Here is a 27,077-nt window from a genome sequence, read left to right as displayed (position 1 = left end):
ACCTGTGACAAATCGTACAGATGACCAGCAAACCAACAAGAAACTCCAGAAATCAATTTTCTCGTTCGCCACGACGGAAACGTGAAAAATTATCGTGTGTCACGCGGAACAGTTAAGAAGGAAGAAATAGAGGATGTAGACACGAGACTCTGTTTGCAACTCGAGCTACCAGAAGGTAAAACTAGCAGCATGGCGTCGCGTTAGCTATAAGTAGCGATGGGATCAACTAAGTACAAGTTTGAATTCATCTGGAAAATTTCAAATAAACAGAAATGCACGTACTTTTTTATCTTTCAAGATTGGAGTATTAAGTTTTACGAGATTCGATGTTTTCGAATGACAAAATAATTACCAATACTCGTTCGAAACTATCTCGTTTAACTCAAGTGCTTGTACAATAAATACAGAAAATGGAACACAAGTTCTTGCAAGTAACAGTGAAAACGAAACTAAACTTTGGAATTGACTCAATTTCATGAATATGATTCGAGCTTGATCCCATCACTAGCTATAAGGTGGTAAGAACGAGCAGGCGAAATTAATTGTCCTTGGTGGCGGTTCGTAGAGCGAAAGTTTTGCAGCCATACGTCATCTTAATTGGCTTAATGCCGACAAGTTACAGCGCTACACACAACCATGGTCATTGTGGCGTCTCTCTTCATTTCCTTCTTCCTCTCCGTTTCTCTATTTCCTCTCTGCTCGTGTCATAGTAGCCAAGATGTGACTGCTAGTCTCCACTGACCCACGTTGCTCTCTGTTGTTCCGTAAGCATCCCATGGGAAAATGGAATCATCTGGAAGTTTTCACGACGACGTATACGTGCCGCATCGCCTCTGGCAATTTTTACGTCGTCGTCCACGCTCTCCACGAGCAACCTTCAGCACAACGAAAACGATCTCTTGTCGCGCGTATAAACGCTTGGTCCCTCGCCTGGCATTTGTACGAGTGTCAGAGGTAGAAACTTGAAGTCGGTCGAACCTGCACACGTGTCTCGTGAACATATTCTGTTTATGACCGCCCTTTTCCACCGTGGTAAAACTACCACGGTATAGGTCACTTTTAAGCATGCGCGTTTTATCTCGTACACGTTGCGACTTTATACACCACGAGTTATTAATATGTCACGCGTTGTTTTGAAACTTTTTTACATTTTCTCGTTAACTACTGTGGCTACTCTCTCGCACTGCTCGTTAAAGCAGTATGTAAAAATGTATGTGAAGATGTATGTAAAGTAAAGATGTATTTACGTTCGAAATAAAATTTCTCAAGAATCTTTGTCCGGAATTCTTCTTTTGGAAATATCCTGTAAATTAATCCATAGCGTTGATTAAGATTAGAGTCTCGACTAACCAAACATCTCTACTTCAATCTTTCCACACTCTGTTTCGACAAGCAGTCGTATGTTTCACCGAAGCCTAATGAACATCTGCGAATCGTTTCCCTTACAAATATAATACAACCAGCGATACGTGTACGCGTGTGCGTGACAACATGGCAGTCATCGCACTGATAGGAGACGACTCTGTGAGTAAATTACATGGTTCCTTTGATCTCCATCTCACGAACTTTTGCTCAGACGACTTGGCCCAGACCGAAGCTTCAGATACCTTTTTCTATCCCTGCTCCCCTGTCCTCTTCTCCATCGGCTAGACTTTCGCGCGTCAAAGAGCAGCTCGACCTTCCCTTTTTCCGGAGGACGTGGATACCCATTACAAGAGGACAGAGGGTGGTTTTATTGATAGGCGTACTGTTAAAAAGAGCGAGACGACGAAAGAGAACTCCACTCTTTCGGTTAATTGTTGACTTTGAAAGGTCAATGTTACCTGCATATTTAACCCGAACTCGTAAACATTAATCGATATTTCTCCAATGCGAATGTTTGTGAAATTTATGTATTTAAGTTTGTCCAGATTTCTTTCGGTTTTACAAATTTTTGCTAGATCTTTATCTTTATGATACAATGTTGCACATTAAACATATTTAAATCCAAATCGCAAATGTGAGTCGATGATATTTCTCTGATATGAACGTTTTTGAATTTTATAACTTTCTCTAGACATCTGTAGATTTCACAAATTTTTATTTTCACGATACGATATTGCACGTTTTATCTTTGGTTAATGACTGGAGGGCATGCCATTTGGATAATAATCGACGATCAAAGATATTATTTGCAAGAAATGAAAGCTTTGTACGTAGGAAAATTATGAACGTTTGTGTATGGATGTACTGTGTTTGTGTACTGGAATACAGATAAGTTAAAGTTGAAGAAAGAAAATTGAAAGAGAGAACTCTTGTCGGAATATAAAACAATAGAAAATTGTTCTGATTGTTCTAAAATTTTAGAATGGAACAAAGGGAATACGGGAGTAAAAGTTATTCAGTGATAGATTCATCAGCGGAAGAGATTAATCTTTAATAAACGAAAAAATATATGTTCAACCGGCAGAAGACATAGAATTTCATTTTCTCTCGAATAGCGATCGATCGTGTTGCAAGAGAAAAATTGGAAAGCGTGAAAGCTAAAATATGAACACAAGTTTGCGAGAACTTAACCAACAATATTATATTGCGTTTTTTATTAACGATGTATTCTTCTCGTTTCAACGTAATAATATAAGATTTATACAATAACCTAACAGCAATTACTTTTCGAATATATTGGCAAAGCATTTTTTAGATATTTTATTACATTTTTTATGCACGAGTAAACTTTTACTCGCAGCAGCACCACAAAAAGTAAAATATTCAATGAAATATGAACAAATTTTAGAGTAAACACAGTATAAAAATAACGCTGTAATATAGTAATCCTTTCTAGGAATTACCATCGTATTGATAATTAAATTTTTGTAGATTATCGGTAGCAACATAAATCGACATACGGGAACCGGTATACTTGAGTGGCTGTTAAGGCAATAACTTTTAGCCAAGAGAAATTCTTCTTCAGGAGAAGATATAAATCCCCGAAATATATTACGTTTTTCCCAACACTTCCCCTTACTTCCTTTTCATTATTAACTCTTAAAGTACGATTATAGATTTTTCAAACCATCAATCGAGGAAGCTAAATGTTTTCTTCGTAACGTTGTTCGATATTATATGAAAATATTTTCTACAGAAATTTACAAATAAGAGGGAGGGGAGAGATACAGAAGATATTCGTGAAATGTAATGCATTTGTACAACTATTTTAATATAACTATAATATTAATTATGCAACAACAATTCATGGAAATTTGCGTCGACGCGGTATTTCGTCGTTCCATTGTTTGCTATGTACACGATGCTGCTGATTATAATAGCAGATCTCGATTCTGAGAAATTAATTATGCATGCATCCAATCAGTAGTGTCATTATGGACTGTTGGCATGCTGAGAAATATGAAAAAGGTAAACTACTTGATCGATTAAAATGTACCGATGGCTAATTACATTATGATCAAAACCAAACACAGTTGTAGTATAAAACAAATTTTCTCAAGTCCTATATAAATATCAATTCCTCTATCAAACTATACACTTCACATTGCTCCTTAATTAATAAAAATATAATGGCGGCTAGTTTCTTGAAAATTTATTATTGCATCGACGAATACTTAATTTCTATTTTGCAATATGTATGCACCGAGTTTACAAAAATTTCAAATCAGAAGTTACATACAGCTCTTAAAAATAAGCTAGAAATTGCTAATTATTGAAATGTCTTTTTAAAAATCTTCCTAGAAAATTCTATTGCACTGATTCGATATCATCTTGAGACTAAAAAGAGACGTAAGATCGCCACAGATTATTGTTATCGAAACGCGGTTCTCGTCCAGAGGGACTTCGATGGAGAATTACGGTTGACGAGCTCATTATGGCGCTAACGAAGCCGGAAAATTAATTTATCGGCCGAGTGGAATCACGGATTGCGTTGTTTAATAGCCGCAGCGCGCAAGGGAAACTAGCAAGCCGGAAGCGTACCGCGACCGGAAGGTTGAAACTTGATTACCGCTTCGAGCAAAGATATCGTTTCTGATAACGAACCTGCTTTATCGCTTTCCAGTTGAATGCATCTGCAGATCGATGGAAAAAGGAATTTTGTTGGATGACACCAACTATCAGACTGCGATCTCGTTAAAAGAGAAATGAGAATGTTTTCTGGTTGCTCAATGAATTCGATTTCATTCTTAGCGGTATTATTAGACAGAATCGATTTTCATTTACATTAATCAATTTTTAATTTTTGATTTCCCGTATTTTACACACTGTTCGTAAAAATTGAAACACGATATGAATGAAAAATATTTATTTTGTTTCAAAGCAATGCGACAGTTTCGAGAGAATTTAAGGCGAAAACAAAGTAATAAAAGAAATGAATATGACTTGTAAAATGGCTTGTGAACTAATACACTTACAATGATTCGTAAAATAATGAGAATATTAACGAAATTGCTTTGAAGTTATTTCTTCAGAGAAATGTACAATATCCACAGAATTTAATTCCGCCAAATTAATCGCAGGCAATTAGTTACGCTCTTTAATTGTTGAACTTTAGAAAAAATCAAATATTCGTTATTCTATTTAGAGATAAGAGATTTCCATGAAAAATTACAAAATGAGATTTCTTCTGTCGTTAAATTTACTTTATCTCGTTCCACTTGACGTGACGCGCAAATCTGATAACTGATCCACACAAACGCTGCGTTTTAGTATGCAAAAGATACCAGATAATATCTATTACAATACCCATGCACGATCATAAAACAACATCACAATAACTATGCACGAATATAAAACAATATCCTATAAATCTTGCAGAAGCCGGTAGTTTCCTCTGTTCGCTGTTCCTTTCTTTCCGACTTTCAGAATACTTCTTGGGTTTGAAAGAGGATACAGTTCTTTATTGATGTATCATTTTGACTAGGATTTAAATATGTTTAGCACGCGACAAACTCGAGCAGCGTTCAATTCTCGAGCTTAAAGTTCTCGAAACAACATAATTTCAGTCAAAATAGACATCGATTTCTAACTTCAAAACAAAATTCTTTCCCACTTTACGATTCGTTCATGAATTTTTAAATTGAAGGAATGGTACTAAAACAAAATCCGAAAATTGGTAGAATGACTAATGAATTTATTAATTCAAAGCGATGAATTGTATTTCGTTATTTCCACAAGCGAATCATTTTCTAACACAATAATTGGTAAAAAGAAATTTCTTGGTAACCTAGCATATTTTATGTATCGTAAAATATTGTTTAACGATGGATAAATACAGAAGTTCGCAACAGAGTTAACTCGATTATCTCGAAAACTGCTGTTCGCAAAACTTAATTTTCAAAACATCGATTTTTTTATACCAATTTAAAAAATAGCAGGGGTCGATAGAGAAGGTTTCGAAAAAACAAGCCAGATCGTGTTTACGATACACGATACAGAGTTAGAGTAATTTTTCCAACAAGCGTTTCCTCTTTTTATCGCCAACGAAATAAACATCGTATCTCCGTGAAATAAAAGTCCATAATCTTCGTAACTGAGTATCGAGATTTCTGAAACGATTCGGCCAGGACTATAAAAGGAAAACGGTCCTTTTTCCGCAACCCTCTCAAAACAAATAACTGTCGAGAGTGCCGATGGGCGACTGTCGAACGGTCAAAGTGCAATAAACGCTCGAAACTTTGGCATTCGATAGGTTCGTACCCGCGAAACGATGCGAGTCGTTTCGACAAGAAACATGGCTGTGTTTGTGATCGTTCGCGTACACGTATGCGCACAGGCCCCCACATATTTCTGCGTATAACGAGGGTGGGTCGGAAAATCGAGCGATAAAGATTGAATTCCGATATCCGAGTTGCTTGATTGGCAACCGAAATATTGACGGATCCAACTAAAGATTCGCTTTAATGAAATTCCCGTCTTACCCCCTCCCCCAATTAACACGCTTTTCTTTGTAAACATCTGTAATTTAATTTAATTTTTAATTAAAATCTTCTAAAGGAATTACAAAATTCATGCACAACTGAAGTATAACTGTAATTTAGGAGCATTTTAATAATGTTTGGCATAAAAACGAATAACTAGAGTTTAGTGGAACTGAACCGTAAATAAGGATTAAAGCACGACATTTACAGATGGTCCTAGCTCATAAGTTAAACAGTCATCCTATAAATTTAATCTCGTTTCAAGACTACCAAGTGCAGGGTTATCCTCGTTCAGGGATACATTAAAATAAACCGAACACAGCCAGCAAAGTACACGCTGCAAATGAATGTTTACCAACGGTCTGTGCTACGACTGAAGCACACGTTTCGTGTCTATTCTGATGAATCTAACGTACGTATCTTGATGGCAGGACGACAAATTTTCTTTGTTCGATCTTTCACAAGTGTAAACGATCGAATAACCGAAAATATTCTACATTGTACAAGAAGAATTATCGTATTCTTTTAATAAAATATTCGACTAATGAAGAGATATTTCTAGACAATTTTAACGAGGCACTTTCGGGACTGTTAACTACACGTTCATATAATTTTCATTTATCTGTATCATCGCGTAATCTCGCAGTCGTAACTTCCACTTCAATAAATCTAGCAAAATTAGCTCGCAACTAGACAATCCTATTTATGAATGAATGAAAGCTTATGATTCTCGTGTGCAGTCTCTACGCGGACACTGATTCGACGTGTCAATATTTGAATGAAAAACGTATAGTTCCATCGAAACTTTGTGCCGACTATTTCAACTTCATAGATAGTCATATCGCGAATATCCGGACGTACGAACTGCATTCGCTTTTCAAACAGTAATCAGAAAGCGCTTACGAGAAATCTATAGCACGTCTAATCCTCCATCTTTTTCAATAAACCTGTATAATATAACCCAGTTCTAAGGTACACGACAAGCGAATAAAATGTTTACAAAATTTGTTCACGGCCGATTATAAAAAGGTTTCGCAAACGAAAGATATGAGGAAAAATTTTTTGCAAAAGCTCACTGCCATTTCACGAACGTGTGTTTTTGAATCTAGCGTAGCTATCGATTTTTACATATCGCGCATTGTGTAAAGGATTTGAGACCGACAAAATACGAATTTTTTCTTTTTTAACGCCAATTCTATACCGTGAATTACAGATATTTCTTGCAATATCATATCGACTAACGATATGAAAGAACAGTACTTTCCAAATAGCGAATTAATGAGAAAACTTCTAATCCGCGATAATCGTGTTAACAATGAATGAGTAAGGTGATTTATGTCGATTGTATCTTTTAACCAAAACTTGCGCGATTCCCACGTAATGCTTTACAACGGTTCGCACTTGGCCCTAACATTTTACATCCACTTCGAGCTTCAAGTTTCACCGTTCCGTGAGAAAATCACCAGAAAGTCTTTCATTCCCGACTAATGAAATTTGAAAATCAATATTGGAACTTCAATAAAATAAATACGACATTCATATATTGTAATAAGAAGTATCGTATACGCTAACAATAATACAGGCGGCTTTCATTCAACTCTTATAATAATACTCTCGTTTTAATTATCAATTAAAATCGTGATTCAGAAAACGATGTAATAATTTTCTAATGATATTTAGTATTTATAATTATGATATAAAGTATTTTCTAATGATTAACGAACGTATTTTTGAAATAAAGTAACCGGACCAACGTAGTAAAATTTTAACAGAGGAGTAGAAGCTATTTGAAACCTATCCCAATGACGTCATTAGACTAAAAGCTCCCCGAAATTGTAAATCAAGTAAAAATAGATGGGATCAGGTGGTAAGTCGAAAAAAGTTTTCCCGTGTCGAGTGCTTGTCGATTCCACAATCTACGGCACTGAGAACCACACCGAACATCTGGTACATGGCACCGTCCCATCAGGTACTCGATCCAAGTTTCTTGCTGCTTACCACACCCTCTCGCCGCCCTTTTGCTACCCTTATGCGCACGACATTCTTTCCCTTTTTATCCCGCTGTCTGTGACAATGCCGCAAGAAAATCCAGCAGATTTTCTTAGATTTCTCGAAACCACGAACTGAAAGGACTGGAATTACAACCACGTCGATCGTCAAATGTCAAGTGTGTAAGCACAATTAGGAATTACCCCCATTGACTATCGTTCGATCCAATTTCCCTAATTTCGCTCTTCCATTCCAACATATCGTGCCATTTATTTAAATTTCACCGATTTTCTACGAAATTACTCGATTATAGAGCCGAAGCAAATGACCAAACGGGCTTGAATTGGATCTTTTATTGTGTAAAAATTAGTAATTGTAATTAGATTAACTTTATTGATTTAATTGTTTCAAACGCTTTGGTTTCTAGTGGAGATTACCTGTCAGTGGCAAACGTAAACATGTTGGAAATGAAATAAAGTTCTTCGCCGGAGCGGTCAAATAACGGTGTTTGTCCCCGTGAATGTGTCAATAGTAAAGTGTTTCGACGTTAACCGTGGAAAAGGGGACGCGCAGACGCACCTTCAGAAACAATATTTAATGAAACCGAAGAAAGCTTTTAAGATGGAGGTACCGGAAAGCTTTTAGTTGTATTACGACCAGAAAATTGCTTTAATCTATCCCAGTAGCACATAATCCTATAAATGAAAAACACAATCAATGCTCGCAACGCAATTTCGTAAATTGTAGTTTCCCTTTTCATTTTAATTAATGACGTTTCAATCGATCATCTGACAATTCTGAAGCTATCGTACATCGTTTTCTAAATTTATATTCGAATTCTCGAGGAACAGAAATAAAAAAAACAAAATGTTGAATTAAATTAGTCTGCCCAAATATTCTCCATACATTCACGAAAAAAGGTAAAACAATTTAACGTATTTTGTTTCATGCATAAAATTCATTGGCATAAAAATGGTATGTTTTGTTTTACACGTCGCGATAAAGAATTCAAAGCAACAACTAAAAAATTGGAAAGCAACGAAGATCAGACGGTCAAATTTTTGAAGTCCACGTGTATCTGCAACGCAGCAGGGCGTAAACGCACACATGTAAACCTAAAGCCGCGATAAAATTGTGCATGCATACTTTTATTCAACATTTTATATGAAATAGGAAAAAAGTCACATTTTTTACACTAAAGCTATGTTTGCCGCCATCTCATTTCTTTTACCTTTCTCTCGATATTACCACACAGTTTTCAACAAAATACGAAAGCTCGTAACTTTACAGAAGGCAGAATATTTTGCAAGTCGACATGATACCAAAAACTAAAAAATTTCCATAAATCTCCCTTTAAAATATTTCAATGTTCTCATAATTTTCGTAAAGCTTCTTTGCCAAACGCTTTCGAAGTTTATAATAACGTTGCTGCAGATTTGAACTAAAATTCATGATGACATATATTTCCACGTCGTCGTTAATTTTGATAGTGACGAGTATAAAAAAAAGTTCCGGTGGATGAATCTAATTCTGTTATATCTCGACGCTCTCGAGAATTCTTTGATTGACACCCCGTAGCTTTACCGGTCGTACGTTGCCGATAATTGAATAATCCCGACAACTGCAATCACGTAATTGCGTGACTAACAGCGACGGCAGCTTGCACTCGCACCAGCCACGATCAACATCAAATTTCATTGGGTGGCATTTAACGAGGCTTACCGGCAAGATTATTCAAATTTCCGTTTGTCCAGAGGAGTAACTACTGGGAAGCTTCGCCGCAAGCTCAAGTACAAATAAAAGAAAAGCCGTGGCTGGTGAGACCGATAGGACGAAACAAGAGGGAACGGACTCTGATTAAATTGCTTTGGTGCAAGGCCGAGGGCGAGAAAGAGGATTTCGCGATAGAGAAACCGGTAGACGAAACGAGAGATCGAAATAACGAGAAACAACGAAAGGGAAAAGCAAAATAAAATAAAAACCGGAAAAAGAAAAAGAGGAACAGTGGAGATGGGAAACAAGGGCGGAGGGAAGACTATTTTCTCGATTTAAGGAAAAGTTCAAGAGGGAATCGTTTCTTTGGGGGAAAGCTTGGTGAATGGAGAAACAAAATTGTAAGCTAGCAAAGCTGAGGACTTTTCAGGAAGTTTAGCATCTGTAGACCAGTTTAATTTTGCGTGCAACAAGAAAACTTTGTTTAAGTTACCATCGTTCCTTTGCTAGATTACAAAGGAAGAAACTCGGCGAAACTTCACTGCTCGTTTCCTCCAACATTGTACGTTTTACTTTAAGCTTTTGTAAAATGATGCGATTCGTTAAAATAATTTTTATATCGAATTATCGTCGCGACGAGGTACAAAACATGGTGAGCTCTCACACACTGTAAAATTTCCAGATTATTTCGGTCATAATTTACCGTCTGCAGTACTTATTATACGAAGGACGGGCATCTTTTGCATTCTAAGAGAACAACGACTAAGTTTACATTTTAGTAAATGTGCGATCATATTTCGCATTTCAGAGGAGGTAGTTGACGAATTGCTTTTTTATTAGAATTTTCAGTTGAAATATCTGAATGAATAATTTTAACGTAATTGTCATTTTTCTAAATACTCTCTCAATTTTATGATGTTGAAAATTTTCACCAAAATTTATGATCAAATATATTATACTTCAACGTAATCGTCTTTTGCGACGAACCGGTGATGCACAAACAAATTGCTAAACTATTATCCGGCTTGACAAGTTTCACACAGCGAGAAGCTTAATCGATCAATGGGTTTTGTTTCAATCAAGTGTTAATTACGTTAAATTGTAACAACAGAATAAAAATCAATGAGTGTAAAGCAGATTAATGTCATTTCTTTGCTTAATTATTAAGGATGAACTAGTAAATTAACCTAGTGGATCCACAGAGTAATCTGCTATGAAAATGAAGATACCTAATCTTTAATCAGACATTGGCTAATTGTTTGCCAGTAATTATTTTAATTAAGTCCTAGTGAGTATCAGATTACTCAAAACAAGCTACAAACTAATTTAACAAACATAATATGGGTCACATGTCAACTAAATACGTTACATAATATTACAATTTTACAGCAATTAATGCCAATTAAATATCTCATATTCACAAACATTATTATCATCATAACCTTACATTACTACAGCAACTAATTCAAATAAATTTGCATTCGTTAATGCAAAAATTAATAAATGCATATTATTTCATTAATGAATGCGAAGTTTCCACATCAAAGAGAATAATAAATTTGATTTATCAAAGAGCAGAAATCAATAATTATCATCATGTTATATTACCCCACGAATTTTCATCCAACATAACAAACAAAAATTTGACAACTTAGAGAATGAACATCTGCGAAGAATTATCTTCGCGGTCAGATATCTACCAACAAAGAAAGGAATCTCGGATTAAGGTAAAATTTTATCCGAATCTGCGAATTTCCAACTGCTCGGCGATTTAATTTAGAGTATTCAGAGCACTCGTTAGAAGTTAATACGACTCCGTTAGTCGCGTTTTGCCCGTTTATTTTCAATTTTCCTCCCTTAAGCTCCCTCCTCTATTTCTCTGTCTCTCTTTCTCTCTCTGTCTCTTGGCTTCTTTCTCCAGTTGGCAACGAAAGCTTTCTTCCGCAACAGTTCTACCTCGTCCAGAAAGAGTCGTCTCGGATGGGCGCGTTTTCTCTCCTCCCCTCCCCCCAGAGAAAGCGGACAGCACTCCGCGAGCGGAATTTTAAACGAGTGGATCCAGGAAATTAGGAAGATTTGATCAGTCGGTGCTGGAATTACAAATAATCTCATTATTGTGGCGAGGGTGCACTCCACGTCGAGACAGTTGCGATTTATATTGTCGAATTTCCTCTTTCTTATCCATCGCTAAAAACGCGTACACGTGGCCAGTAAACTGAGGAGAAAGAAGTCATTAGACGATATAAATTGGCGATCGACGATTCTCGAGCAATCCTTTCAAGAAGTCTTCTTTTTCTTAATTAAGAGAAAGATTTAGTAGCAAAAGGAAACTAACATTGGAGCAAACATTTTTTATGGAATAAGCAAGAAGAATCACGTAAGTTTGATAATTGTGAAAAATGGTTTTGTACGTTGAGATATAGAGCAATCTCTTAGGAGTATGTACTAATAAAATGATATATATCTACTGGAAGAAATTAAGGTTTCTGTAGCAAAATTCTGCAAAAATTCTACGTGATTTTCTCTTGAGAAAAATTGTTGGTTACATTTTTGTATCAATAGCGTTAATTTTTGATTAGGTGTAAATGGAGTAATTGTACTTGTATGCAAACGTTAATATACTGAATGAAACACGGCGGTCTTTAGGGAACGGCATTGCACGCTCTTTGCCCATACACCACTCTGAATGGATCTACTAAATAAATTAAGGTAACCTCCTTGGTTACTTGGATACCCTACATTGCGAACTTTCTCCGACGTGGATTTAAAATTGTTCGTGAATGAATCGCAAAACGGCTTTTAGTTTTAGGTAAAATTTCATAATTTAAGAAAGTATCAAAGATCCATTTGTTATTCTGCGAAGGCACGATCGAAGCAGCTTAAACTTAAAGGGAATTGTTGTTAAATTCCCATCTCTACTATCGTATCTAAATAAGTAACAACTTCGTTAATATTTGTTTGAAACTTTAGACTCGAAGTAGGTAGTCACCGTTTCATTGAAATTTCTCTTTTCAACTCTTATTTATAATTTCTCAAATCTAGCAACGAGTCGATGAAACCATCAGCTTCAAATCAGAAATTCACAGTGAACGTACCGCCACTGTTTAGTTATTTATATTTATATTTATGATTCATCAAATGTGTATTTCGATGTTGGAGAAAAGTAGAGCTCGTTACGTTCCCGATAATTAATTACCTTTGATAAAACTGTGGAACATCAACGATTTGTCTCCATTGAGAAGGCGACTTATCAGGTTGTACGGCTTACGATACGCGCCAAGAAGAATAGTCAGCCGATGGAAGAAGAAGCGGCGGACGAAAATGAAAATAAAAGACAAAAGGGTGAATTGCGACGACGGGCTAAAAGAAATACACACACCACTTTGTCGTCATCCTTTGGCTATCGAGCCATTCATCAATTGTTTTATAATATCGTTACGTCGTTTGTCAATGTTTTTGCTTCTGCTCCTTGAAAAATGAATTCGGAAGCCGTTTACGGTTCGACTCTGGAAACAGCTGCCGAGGAAACTACGGGTCTTTTCGCAACTAATCGTTAACCGTCCACATGGAAAATGGCTGGATTCGTTTTTCGACCGAGATTCTAAGCTCTATGTGCGATCGTGCTTCGGTGGCAAATTGAAGGAAATTTCTCCTGTTTCTTTATTGCGGGAGTAATAGAATTTCGTCGAGTATATGAAGAGTGTTTGGGAACTGATAAAAATTCGACTTACGAATACGTATCTGGTTTAGAGTGTCTGAACCATTTGCTTGAAATCGTATGAATAAAATTGGACGGGCGTGTCTGAATGCCTTTCAAGGATGACTGTAACCAGTAGAGAAAGCAGAAAATGGTACGAAGAGAAAAAATACGTGTGCAAGCTTAAAAAATGAGATCTGCCGAAAATGATATATTTTAAGTAGCATTTAACACCTCGTGTTAAGCAATAAAACGAATAGCGAAACTCCAAATTCCCCGGGATATAACCGGAATGTGGTCACCGTATGATTCGCGCATTGATATACAGTTTAGTTACTTGTTCGTGACGTAATTTGATTACTTTAAAGACTACCATCATGTTAGTTAGCACGAAATTGCGGTAATCGGTCAATTAGCATGGTTTAATCATTTGCAGATCTGCCAATCAGTACACCCTTGTATTCGATTGAGATCAATACGCGACATAGAATTGGGCTTAACGTTACAGTCAACATATAATGCTGATCATTAATGCGAATAGCACTATATAATCCTGTCAAAGCACTCTGTACCGTTCGATTTTAACAAGACATTATACCTTCCCATCGATACGTTGAAAATTCGCGAAACACGAATCTCTAATTTAAAAAGGAACGAAAATACAATATTAATTTTCCAAATAACATACGAATATCTATCAATATTACCCACTAGCAATATTAAATTACATAATTACCGATCTCCCGACCATTAAATCACGTTAACCTGTATTTTCCCCTATCGTGTTCGCAATCACGTTGTCCTAGTTTCCACGAGTAGGAGATCAGTAGTAACAATACGAGCATAGTCAGACGGAAAAGTGGTAATGTCTCGCAACGTAGCACCGGCTCGTCGCTATTTCGGAACGATGCCGAGCATTTTATTTAATGTCTATCATTAGTCAACGATCCATTGGAAATCAGCGTGCTCGTCGCGATTCTTACGAGGATTCGTCGGCAGCGGAACGAAAACCGACCGATGACGAAGATAATAAGGACTCGTTAGCAACCCTGGTAGATTTTGCGGAAGACCGAGCTCGCTTCCCAGGCCAAATTCTACCAACTTTTTCCGGCCCGATTGCGCCCGCTTCCGCACGCTCTGCGAGATCAGCTTTTTAAAATGCCGGTAATTTCCATTTTTAACGAGCCAGGATGGAATCCCCAGGCGTTACGTCAGATTTATCTTCCCCGCTCTAACGGGTCTGATCGCATAAGGGAAATTAATCGTGTGAAACTGCAGGGAAAACCTCCGCTGGGCTTTTCTAAAGAAAGAAAAGGAAATGGACTTTTGTTGGCAAGTGAAGAAAACGACGTATCATCGACCACGAAGATAAACTCGAGAAGCCTCTTGTAAGTTACGATATGTTACTTTAACGTTCCTTTTGGAAATGACGAGACGATAATTTGAGAAATAACGATGACCAGAATCATTATATAATATTATGTTATATCGTATTAAAAAGAATTTGTCTTTAGTTAGAGATTTAGTTTAGGAGAATTCTTTTCTTTTCCTCTAAATAGAAAACAATTTTCGTAATTCTCTAGAGATTGTCATTTGAAAACAACTAAATCGCTATATGGTTTCTTAAACATTCCTGGAAACTTTGCACACGAGTTTGATTTCCCGGTAGGTGGATTTCTCTTACGGTTGCTTCAAGAATCCCATCCGTGCTGGTATGTCAGATCGTGGAGACGAAGAAAAAAGAGAAAGACAACAATGCCGAACAGCACAAGACTCTGATCCCAGGGGAATACAGGAGGAAGAGCATCCGATGTCTCACTTGCAACTTGGACTGACCCTCTCCGTGTGTTTTCCTTCTATTCATCGAAACTGGATCTCAGTTCTGAACATCGCCAAGAAAACAACGGGAGAGAGTGAAATACAGAACTTCGGTCTCCGAGTTGAAAGATTAACCCAAGTTTTGAGATCATTGTGAAAGACTGTTGCCATATGGACGAAAGAGATAAAACGTGGTTCGAAGTACTGTTCTTTTATAATTGAAAAGCAATGTCTTGACCAGTCCATTCCGCTTCTAAAGGTATAAGAAAATAAGCCTGTCCTATCGAAGAATCGCACACACTCACTTACATCGTTAATCAATAGATAGTAGCTAGGCTACAAAAAACTAAAACTACAAAAAGGAACAGAAAACGTAGCGATAAACTGATGTGTAACGTCGGCACGCCCATGCAAGGATAAACGTACGACATACATAGAGCGGATGGCAGGAAAAAAAATCTTGGACCACGGCAAGGAAAGTAAGAAAAAGGAAAGCAGACGAGGAAGATACGGGCGCCGAGAACGTAGGAGAGACAAGAAAAGAAATAAAAGTGGAAAGCTCCTGGTCGAGCGAGCGAGACGAGACAGCAAGGGAAATAAAAAGAAATTGTCATCGTCCGGGTGGTTGCAACCACCCTTGTAACCGTGCCCCTTTCTCTCGAGCTTTCCTCGACCCCGCTTTACAGCCACTGTCATTTGTTTTTACGTTCGCTCGACGCCGTTCCTGAAAATCCTTCGCCTGTCGCAAACGCTATTCACCCCTCCTTGTCCTGCGAGATTTCGTCCTAGAGTTGAGAGACAACGTGGGCCCGCTCGTCGAGAAAAGTTCAAACGCGGTGGCAATCTCCGGGATCCCCTCTCTTTTCTTCTTACGGAGTAAGAAGAACGCGTAAAGCTGACAGAAAATTTCGAAGTCTCTAGATAAAGGTGTCCCACCCTTCCCTGCCGCCCCTTCTGTTGAAGTTGCCATGAGTGGGCACGCTTTCTCAGAAACGCGGAACGCGCGTGAGAACTTTCAGCGATGTTTTCTATATTTGTCGGTGTTGAACTTACGAGGAAAGTTTTCGGATGAAATTCTGTTCAACTGCAAGATCAACCGAGGATCTCGGCCAGGATTAACTCAGCTGGGATATTGACTTTGTGAAAATGTCTGATAGACATCTGTAACGTTCAGACTTTCTAGGAAACTATTCCCCTAGATGATTTACCTGAGATCGTCATGTTTTTCCTCGAAATGTGCTTTAAAATTTTGACATTTCATTTTAGATTTCCTCGGTCGAGGATAAAATTTTTGGAAATTTTAAAAAGTATTTCCTCGATCGAGGAAAGAATTTTTTGGAACGTTGAAAAGCCACCATGGCATTGAAAAGATGTGTAATTCAGTTTTTTAAATTGGGCGACAATTTTATCGGAGAGCGAAAGGTTTTATAAAAGAATGAGGCTGATGGGATATCTTGAAGATCTTTTGAATAGAGGTTTTCTGCTTGAACTTCGCGAGAAGTTTCATGAGAAAATAGAGAAAAAGGTTGAGGTTTGGCGAACGCTCGCTAGAAAGATAGAAGTTGAAGACAAAGGGTATCACGTATTAATTCTGTCAGACTATTTAATTAGCAAGGCCTAAGTAGGGAAGATAAGAGTTTAATGAATACAGATAGCCTTGTAATCCTAACAGTTTTCCTCTCCCACCTTATCTGCTTCTTCGTTCGTTGTTAAAAGAACAATGGAACGAAGTGAGAACCTCCCAGCAAGAATAAAATTGTTACTTGCTACCGAATTTCTCTCATCCCTTTTAGTTTTTAGCTATCCAGATTTTATAAAAAAGTTTCACTAAATACAGAATAATTTCATCATGTTGTCAAATATTACTTTCCAAAATATTATTTCTCTTGTAGTATCGCGGACAGATTGCCTAAGAAATATCGGGTGAACCATAAACAATGTTGAGAGAAAGCCTAAGTGCGGACAGGCCAAAAGGATCTGGAAACTTCAATGGGCCGAGCGGCCCATCGACGGCCCAGTGCCGTCGGTCCTTCAGTCGAATAGTTACGCGGAAGAAGGCCTATGTGACCATGAGCGCGGACGGTTACAGAACACGTATATGGTGAGACTATGAGAAGAGACAAAGGGGTGCTTACGGGGAGAGGACGAATTAATAAATAGTCGTTAACTGAGAGTCGAGTTGTGAGGAGTGAAGAGTTGAGTTGCCGAGTTGTTATGAGTTGTAAACTATTAGTTGTGAGTTATGAATTATCCATTTAGTTGATTTAATTATGTTGCACATTACTGCAATTAGTTCACGTTAAATAACCATCGTTTCCTGTTTAATCCATTGTAAATAGATCCATCTATCAATAAACTTATCATATAGGATAGAATATCATTGGAAACCATAATTTCTAATATTTTTGAATAGATAAATCCTATACTCTAATAGGCCTATTCGAAAATTATGAAATCTAAGATCTCTGTTTTATTTTCAAAGCTTACTTAACACGTTTGTAGTCGGTGAAAAATTTTGAAAAAAAATCTTAAAGAAAATCGCAAGTTCTTATAGTTAAAATAAACATGTGTATCTGAAGAGGTTGCAAATATATTAGAGTCACCGATAGATGTTCTACCTACTCATGTTTCACTCGCGGTGTTAATACAAAAATTACTACTTTATATTACATTTCGCCATATCACTTATCAACTAGACCATAACAGAGCTCCAAATTAATCCTGCAAAAATTACATCGGCAAAAGGAAAAAGCTACTCACTCAATGTTACGTTGGGAGGCCCCACGATCTTCGGACAGACCAAGAAGAGCCCTAAGTTAAATCGCACGCTCACGACATTGGCAAAGTTACGTGGTTGAAAAGGACTATTCAATTTTTCCTCAGTGTGAAGCCAAGCAGGACCGACGAGCGCTGTGCTGAGAGCAGCGAGCGCCGCGATTCCACAAACCACGCCACATCTGGTCAATCTGATGCCACCAGGGCCACCCGAGCAGCACATCTTCGTCTATGGGATTCCGCACTCTCTTCAGGAAAACATTCTACATAATCTATGGAATCATCTCACCGATTTCAACCATCCTCTCCTTTCTTTTCGGCTAGAAACTTCTCGCGAACTTCGACACATTCTTGTACGATTTGTTCTCAAGTTCAATACACTGTCTTTCTTCCTGCGTCACTTTTATACTTAAAGTTTCACGTATTCATCATAGTGCGTCCTTGAATACAAAACGACGCTCCTGGAATGGCGTCTTATTGTTTCCGTTAAGCATCCTAGAAGGGACAAAATGAAAAACAAAGTTAGTACTTCATTGAAAACATAATTTAAATAAATAAATTATATATATATTTATTTACATTTATATAGGTAAATATTTCTCAGTGATTTCTCCTTGCAAAATTTTTGATATTATAAAAAGATAATATTACATATTACATATCATGATTGTTAAAGAAGATGAATATGAATATGATAAAGGTTCTCGATTTTCACAGCGAGTTTAAACGTAGGATGTTTCAAGCCAGTGGCCATTTGTCACTCAGCTAACGATACTGTCGTTCTCGTTCGACGAAAGCGAATAATCCGACCACGATAAGCGAGTTTGACTTTATCGTACGCCTCTTGGGAACCTTTCTCGTGACCGTCGCGTGCCACCGCCGTTTAATTCGCAATGAGAATTCTCGCGGTTGGTGCTCAACACTGATTTCCACGTTGAAACGAAAGTTGTAGTCGCGAGCAAATAATTGATTGAGGAACGTTTGCAATCAAATTGAAAGTTTTCCCTGTCAAACGCTGTCAGCGCGTCAACATCAAATAATTTTTTTCTTTCATGCAAAACAAACTAAAAAGCGTTGACGTTATTGCAACGGTATAGAGTTACTTGATACTCGTTTAACTTTGTTTTTTCATTCAAATCCCATCTGTTTGGATTAAATAAAAATAGTGGAAATAAAATGAAAGACAAAACGAAATACCTCTGAAATAAATATTTGTTATCATTTCCTAATATCTGATAGCGTTTCGTTTCGACCAATCACTCTTACAGAAAACGAAATGCAACGTAAAACTGATCGATGCTACAGTTCTGACGGGGCGGCCGTTCATCGTTTTCGAAACTGGCATTCGGTTGAACAAAGAATAGCGCAGCCGGTTGTTTACCGGATCAGAAATGTCACTGAGCTAGTTTTATCGATGCTGGTGTCGGAACAGCGGATGTTCCGACACGGACGCGTACGGAATTCGTTGACTGTGAAACAGATCAGACTGACAACGGTCCGGATAGATGAAAAAGGGGGATGGAAAAAAAAACCACCGCGTGAATTTGTTTTAAATGGCGAGCAACGCTAACTGCTGCGACCAACCGCTTCATGAATGATAGACATATGCCCACCTGGATTCCATTCGATCCTTAATATTCTCGAAGAAACCTGATCCAATCTAAATTTTTATTCCATTCGTTATGGATAAAATCTGGATTTATCCTGTTCACAGTTCAATTCCCTCTGGTACGAAGCTTATTCAAAGCGAGAAAAGATAATGAAATTCTTGTTAGAATTGGGGATTTGTACGATAAATTAACATCGTTACTGATATTCCAGAGAATCAATTTTAATACTAGACGGTTTTGTCCAATTTTTCACCGTTTGGTCCACTTTGCGCGGATATTATCATAAGACTCTAAGAATTTCTACTACTCCTCCTTTCGCAAGTCCTTTATTTGATAAAATATATGAAATTAAGGAACACGTCAATAAAATTGGTATCAGCAGATTACGTATTGCAACTTTGTTTATATTTCGCCGATAATCATTATTTTATATGTGTTATTTTAGTAGATAACTACCAAACGGGCCAATATTCCCGAACTTTCTCCAAACACGTCTTTCATAGGATGGCAAACATAAATTATACCATAAAACCATCTGTTCCTGACACGTTTGAAACAGCATCGAGGAATGCCGTTTCGATTTTAAGTAGAAGCGTTTGATGCCTGTCGGCTCGTATTTTTCACACTTGGCGTAATTTTACGATACAATGAAACCGCAGCTTATAACCGGTGACCTGATGTTTGAGCGACGCGCATGCAGCGGAATAAAGCTTTTTCGAAACGGCACCGGGTGGCATCGTAAACGGGAATTTATTTCCGCGAGAATATTTCCGTCTTCGTAAATATAGCCCCGGCGACTTCCTGTCGTCGCGCAAATTTCCGCCGAGAAGTTTACACCGTTCGCCCGTTCTAAGCAGCTGTGCCACCAGCACTCATTGAAATCCACGGATTTTCGGAAGTTACGCCTCGCAAATTGCCCCGCTCTCTTTTCTAACCGTCGTCGTCTACATTCTCGCTGTCGATTCAACTTTTCGATCGTATTAACCCACTTTCTCTTTTTTGTTTATAATTTCGCCGAACCGTCTGAGGAATTACGGAAGCTTCATTAGCAAGAGGCAACGTCGATTTATCGACAAGTATTTTAATGAGCTCCTTCTAAAGGGCAATTTTATTCCTCTAACTGGGTCACCAGGAAGGGAACGAAACGAAACGAAAGAGACAATGACAATGAGAGATTCCTTATTTCTTCGAAGCACTAACAGCCAGGGAAATATCAGAGATTCCAGATATTAAAGACTTAGAAGCAGAAAGTGGTGATCCTATCGATCGAAGGATAACGTAAAGCACATAAAATTACCGAGTCGTGGAGCAAAGAGATGGCTCGGTAAAAGGTGTCGTCATGCTCGTACTCATTTTCCAATCGGACGTTTATTATTTTTGTCCCGATATAAAAATGAATATTTACGGTCCGTTATAAAAATAATTATCCGATAATAAGAATGAGTTTATGGAACATCATCGCAAAGTCGGTACTTCAACTCGAGAAATAAAAGCTTGGTAGAAAAATGGATAGTCGCGAGTCTGATGATTTACTGTCCTTGCGAACAATTAATTCATTTCACTGGCTAATGAAAATATAAAATATGATATTACCATTATTGTTTCGTTTTTTCTGGTTTTCTCACTCATAGACAATATCGGGAAGTACTAATAAGAAACCAATTAAATCGAACAGATATCGCAGACTTTGGAATATAAGAATCCTATTGCTCGTACTGTTCTCTATTATTCGGTTATTCCATACTCGTGCACGAGAACGTTAAGTAATATGAAAAAAGAACTCAAGTTTCCTCCGAGACCCGACCGAACCACCCACGATGTGGGAAATGTGGTGGCGATAATGGTACTCCTCCTAGCATCCGCATACCGCGATCACTAGCTGGGTGGTAGGCACCTTTTTCAACCACCACGATAACGGCAATTGGAATTAATTTCTTCGAGAGCGGGCAAACGTTTTAATGGTTTCTCTGCATAACTAAAAAACCATTAACGGTCTGCACCTATCGTTTTCCCCAGACCGCACTGTTCCATCCAAGAATGGCGCGTTTTTCAACTCTCTTCAAAACGATTTCTGCTTCTCATCGAAATTCGCAGCTTTTCCCATTCTAGCTCGACAAATATTCAATTTTATCGTGTTACTTTTTCATTTACAATATACCTCCTGCTTCTACAATGAAAAAATTATATGTTGAATGCAATTTAAGTCAAAGAAGATAGCTCAGCTCAGTGAAAGATTTCAACGATATATTATTTTGAAACAAATTCTTTGTTTTATTTTTGTTTTCTTCTTGTTTTCAATAGAAAGAAAGACAATGTATTTGCTTTAATTAATTTAACATGTACAAAAAAATTTGTAGGTATAGATAAAGTAGTATTTTCATTAAAATGGTCATGTGATGAATATACTGTATACATTTGACCCTGCTCAAAGGAAATAAAGTAACCTAGAAATCATGGTTAAAAGACGTAATTAAATCCTCACCATATTTCATGCAGCTTTCATCTCTTTCAGTCGAAATTCATTGGTAACTGGCGAGGGAGAAGTTTTCGTTCAAAAGCGTACGACAGTTTTTCCAGGTCTCGGTGAAGAGCATTCCAAGAAAGCGGGAGAACATCAAAGAACGTTAGAACAACCGTCGGCATTCGCTCAGAAACCACTGTGGGATTTTTCAACTTTTCTCATCGGAACGTCGAACCTGTCGTGACAGCCGCAAACTTTTTCAACAAAAAAAAAACCGATCAGAAAAAGGGAAACAAGGATGTAAAAAGAAAGGAAGTCGAGGGGCCGCGTGTCACTCGTGAAAGGTGAAAGAAGAAGGCGAGAGCAAGCTTGGCACTGATCTTTCCAGGCGTGAATCGTGGTGGGTTCGAACTTTTAATTACCTGATACTTAAGAAACGGTCTACGAAAAGAGAGAAGAAAAAGAGAACGGCGGCGAAAAAGAAGAGAAAAGTTAGAACAAAAAAAAGCGAATAAAATGGCCCGCGAAACGTGCAAGCCTAGGAGCGGCTTGCGTTTGCGGAACAGACTTAAATAACCACGCGAAACTGCTTCCTAACAAGAACGAAAATCTTTCGAGTATCCTTCTCAGACGAGGCAGCAATTTGAACTTCGAACGCTGCAACGCTCAGTTTTTTTCAATTAATTAAACCAAAAGTATTGAGAAGCCCCGGTCGACTCGTATAAATTGCAAGATGAGAAATGATCCTGTAATTGGAAACCATTTTTTACATCGGTCGAGGGGGAAAAAAATATGAAAACTGTTGATTCGCAAAAAGCAAACACGTTATTGGAAAAATTCCAATACGAAGATGGGAAAGATGAATTGAAAGATATATTCTCCGAATGTTTCATTCTTTGTCGTATATGATTTTTCTTCTCGTTAGTTGAATTTCATAACATGCGCTCGATTTCGTCGACATGAAATTCTGATTTCACTGAAAAGATCGAACAAGCAGCTGCGGATATTATATTTCTTGCTGTATTGCTTTCAATCGCAAAATGATTTCTTCCTACGTTAGATTAATGCGAGAAAGCATTTCTTGTTATTTCTTCAAAATATCCTGAACAATTTTGTACGCCATGCAAGATTTTATCTGGTTTTGCTAGAACTGTAACTCGCAACTCTCGTGAGTAATGGAATGGCAATTCATTCTTGGACAAATTCAATAAGAGTCGGTGATCAATCATGGAGTAATGCTCATCGTGAAATCATTTGTATCGTTTTATCATTAAAGATAATCTATTACGAAGAATGTAATCCGCTTTACAATGCAAGATTAATCTTCCCGCGTGAACAAGAATAAGCTGACCGCGTAACTGGGCAATTATTCTTCTATACTCCTTTTGCATTATGCATAAAAAGAAACACGAATATCGAATGAAGTATTGCAACAATAATAAATATTTCTGACATTTCTACGAAATAATCTCTAAACTTTACAAACAAGAGATTATGGAAAGAAATTAATCATTTCAGACGCAAATGCTTCCAATCCATACCGTCCCCAAAATATATTATGTGTCGTTAATGCAACGCGTTGCCGATTCCAAAATTATCAAACAGAATGAAATAGAATTAAATTTAATGCACGCAATCAGATCAGGAAATTGCTTTCATTTCATAATATCAAGTTTAAACGATCAAACGCGGCTTCTTTAAAATTCGCGATCAACGAGCAAACGCGAATCTCGCGGTTGATTTTTCGTCATCCCTCTCCACGCGTCGACTCTGTATTTCCCAGTAGACGAGTCTCGGTATATTTAATTGAAAAACATGTAATTCGTAATTTCCCAAGAGAGACGTCTGCGCGACTCCTCTTGATCGTTAAGCTTCGCGACGAGAAATCCATAGAACAATTTCGGAATAACGTTGAGCGTTCTCCTCCTCGTTTCTCTGTTTCTTTTACATTCCTTCGCTCGTATAGATTCCAACTTAAATAAATTAACGCGCACCCGAGCCGCTTCTCTTTCCGTTTACTCGTACTTATTCCTGTTAAAACGTCGATCTTCATGCTAAGTTTACTTAGGATCGTCCGATTTAAATCTCCGACTCCAGCATTCATTAAATTGGTCGACTTAAAGGAGATGAATAAAACTTCTAATACAATGAAGTTATGATTTCTTTTGGGCCCTGGCACTTATCCGTTTTAATAGCATGAAACGACTGGAAAAGTTTTATGGATAAAGGTACGTAAGGACATTTCTTCGAAATTTACGTAAAAAGGATGTATATTTTTCATTTAAAATGTAATTTTTATACTTTGAAATTTGTTATTTTGCAAAAAGAGCTAGGCAAATGAACATAGTGGAAAACGAATAGCTTTGTTCTAACGATTCGATGACATATGAAAAGAGATTTAAACGCGACCTAGTTTTCAAAAACTGCGGAATTTCAATGCTTTTAACATTTTTTGTAACCCATGGTAACAAAAACGTTCATTAGAACCATAAAACAAAGATTATAGCTGAAAGTACCGTGTATTGACGTTTGTAAATTACACATGAAATGTTCAAACACGAATAGAAATGGGTGCGAACTAAAAAAAACGTAGTTGCAAAAATTAAAAAATCATTTTCACAGAAGGTTTAAAAAAATTCAACAAAAGAATTCTCTTTTATTGAAAAAATGTTTGAAGGAAAACACTATTGTTCGATTAAACAAGACTTAAACAAAAATGTCTAAATAAAATCTTAACATCTACTAAAGATATTTCTATACTAATCACATGAAATTTTGTTTTCGCTTATGTTTGTTGCATTAACTTAAATTTTCCAATAAATATAATTCTCAAATTTCGTGACAATTAACGTGTATGACCGTTCGATAACGTTTTCTCATAAGATTTTTATACTAGCGTGTTATCATATATTTCAACGCTATCATTTATCCTCTTCACCACCATACTGACAGGTTCACAGTAAATAGTAACAGCGTAACTCAGTTTCCGGAAATAAAAGACGTAAACAATTTGCGGGGAAAATGTGGTGTGCTTCGGCTTGCGAATACACAAGGGAATATTGAGCCGTTTATTTCTCTGTCCTGTGAATCATCTACACGGAGATAATAATTCGCCGACCAGGAATTACAATTTATCTGAAAATGTTCTTTCACGGTTACAAAATTGAAAGTCACGTCTAATTAACTCGTAATTATTCAGTTCTCTATTCCCTTACTTCCTTCTGCAAAATCTATTTAAAACAGTTTAGTTTTGGTACAATTGGTAATCTTTGTTTGAAAACTTTCATTATTTCTGTTCCTAGATTGGTTAATTAAAAATTTAAATGTAAAAATTGTACAAACTACATCATAATATATGTTAGAAGATACATTAATTGAGCTTAATTAATTTGATCATTTTCTAAGTTCCATTAATCAGAAGGTAATTAAATATCCATCAAATTCCATGAATGATTAATCTTATACAAAAGAGTCCTAAGATTCATTAATTACGGAAGTATTAATTTGAATAATCTGTATATGAATATGAACATTATTTAGTTAGAGATAATTCCTCAAAATAAAAGGAAATTTAGTCCTTTATATATATTACATTTAATGGTTGATAAAATCACGAGATCCTCGAAATGAACGAAATAATATTTTTTCAACATATAAACAGAGTCCCGAGTTTGTATTTCTTACAAAAAATTGTAAACACGCATGTTTGCGAGATACGCATTGCAACCTACTAAACCATGTTGTTATCAAAATTGTACACAGTGGGAAAACCTTTCCTATGATGTGGTCTACATTAATTAATTAATTTCTTTTTAGCTTGTTACTTTTATTTAAAATCTACAATGGTAATAATTCATTTCATTATCTAAAGAATAATCCGTAGACCGGAGTCGGACTTTCGAGAGAATACCATGGTACAGAATCGTACAGAAAATATCAGAATAATATATTCATAATCCCCTGCTACACACAAAGATAAAAGTATCACTCGTTACTGTATTTCTCGTATGCACAGTATCTTCTGTTCGACTACGTAGAAAGGGAGGAATATTGCGTTCCAGCGTTGTTAAATTAATGATTCAATCAAATCAACTCTCACGTTTCAATGCATATTGTAAAAGTTCCGAAATAAAAACAAAAAAGAATTCAACTATTGATTCTTGTTAAATTCGTGAAATTATTGAATTATTTCTGGCTTACTTTGATTTTCAAATAAATTTAATGAACTCCGTTTTTCATTAGTACGAAATCAAATCTTTCATTAGCATGTTACAAGCTATGGATAAAAATATACTCCAAATTTTAGGCATGTGTTCTTGTAGTCGTTATAGTCATTATTTCATACATTCCAAATACATTCTATTAATTCCAAAAGTTATTATAGAACACTGGCACCAGTTTTATCGTAACAATCGATTTTTCATTCGAGCGATACAATTTTTTAATGCCAATAAACCCACATGAAATGCCATAGAATCCTATATTATCGACGGAGTCTAGCGTTAAAACGTCAAAAATCTTGCATGAAAATCACTTAATTCTAATATATCCAATTATGTGTAAAACATACCTGTACTTGAAGTAAAGTCGCCAAAATCCAGATGTGCAACGTGTATGTAGAAGTTCCAGCATTCGATCACTATCCGTCAGGAATAGTCACGTTGAACGATGCATAAATGACGCGAGTGACTGCATAGTGGGTGGAGGTAGCCGGTAGCACATTTGGACACTGAACTGTCACGAGAATATAACACACAGCTGTAACAGAGGCTCGCGTTGCTCGAGAAACGTCGTATCAATCCATACGTACTCGACGGCGGCCGGAGGCGAACTGCCCTTCGTAACGCGCGCGCCACCACCTAAAGCGTGCCAGCGATTCTATCCGAGTGCTGCAAGGACAGGCGAACTTGCACGAGCTTTTTTGCAACGGGCTTTCTTCGGTATAAACGTGTGTGAAATCATGTCACAGTATGCTTTCTCAGATTTACAACGTCTACGATTGATTAGTAAAGCTATCCTGGCAATCCTAGTTAACTGCTATTCAATTTCAATTCCATAATCTTAAATTAACAATACTATCCTATGTAATGCGAATATTAAGACAATTA

General features: G+C 37.0%; 1 protein-coding gene across 1 annotated transcript in view; it reads right to left on the bottom strand.

Annotated features, from left to right (window-relative positions):
- Positions 1 to 26,820, bottom strand: part of LOC126923634 (uncharacterized) — a 162,477-nt gene extending 135,657 nt beyond the window's left edge. The window contains exons 1-2 of the mRNA XM_050737305.1: positions 26,540 to 26,820; positions 17,884 to 18,393 (exon numbers count right to left, since the gene is read on the bottom strand). Of these exons, the coding sequence (XP_050593262.1) occupies positions 17,884 to 18,121 (238 nt within the window). The 5' untranslated portion in view covers positions 18,122 to 18,393; positions 26,540 to 26,820. The remainder of the gene's footprint in view (positions 1 to 17,883; positions 18,394 to 26,539) is intronic.
- Positions 26,821 to 27,077: the final 257 nt, after the last annotated feature.

Source organism: Bombus affinis, chromosome 13 (assembly GCF_024516045.1).
Source record: "Bombus affinis isolate iyBomAffi1 chromosome 13, iyBomAffi1.2, whole genome shotgun sequence".
In the NCBI taxonomy this organism is placed as follows: domain Eukaryota; kingdom Metazoa; phylum Arthropoda; class Insecta; order Hymenoptera; family Apidae; genus Bombus; species Bombus affinis.
Note: the sequence above shows the minus strand (reverse complement) of the source record. Positions and strands in the feature narration are given on the sequence as shown.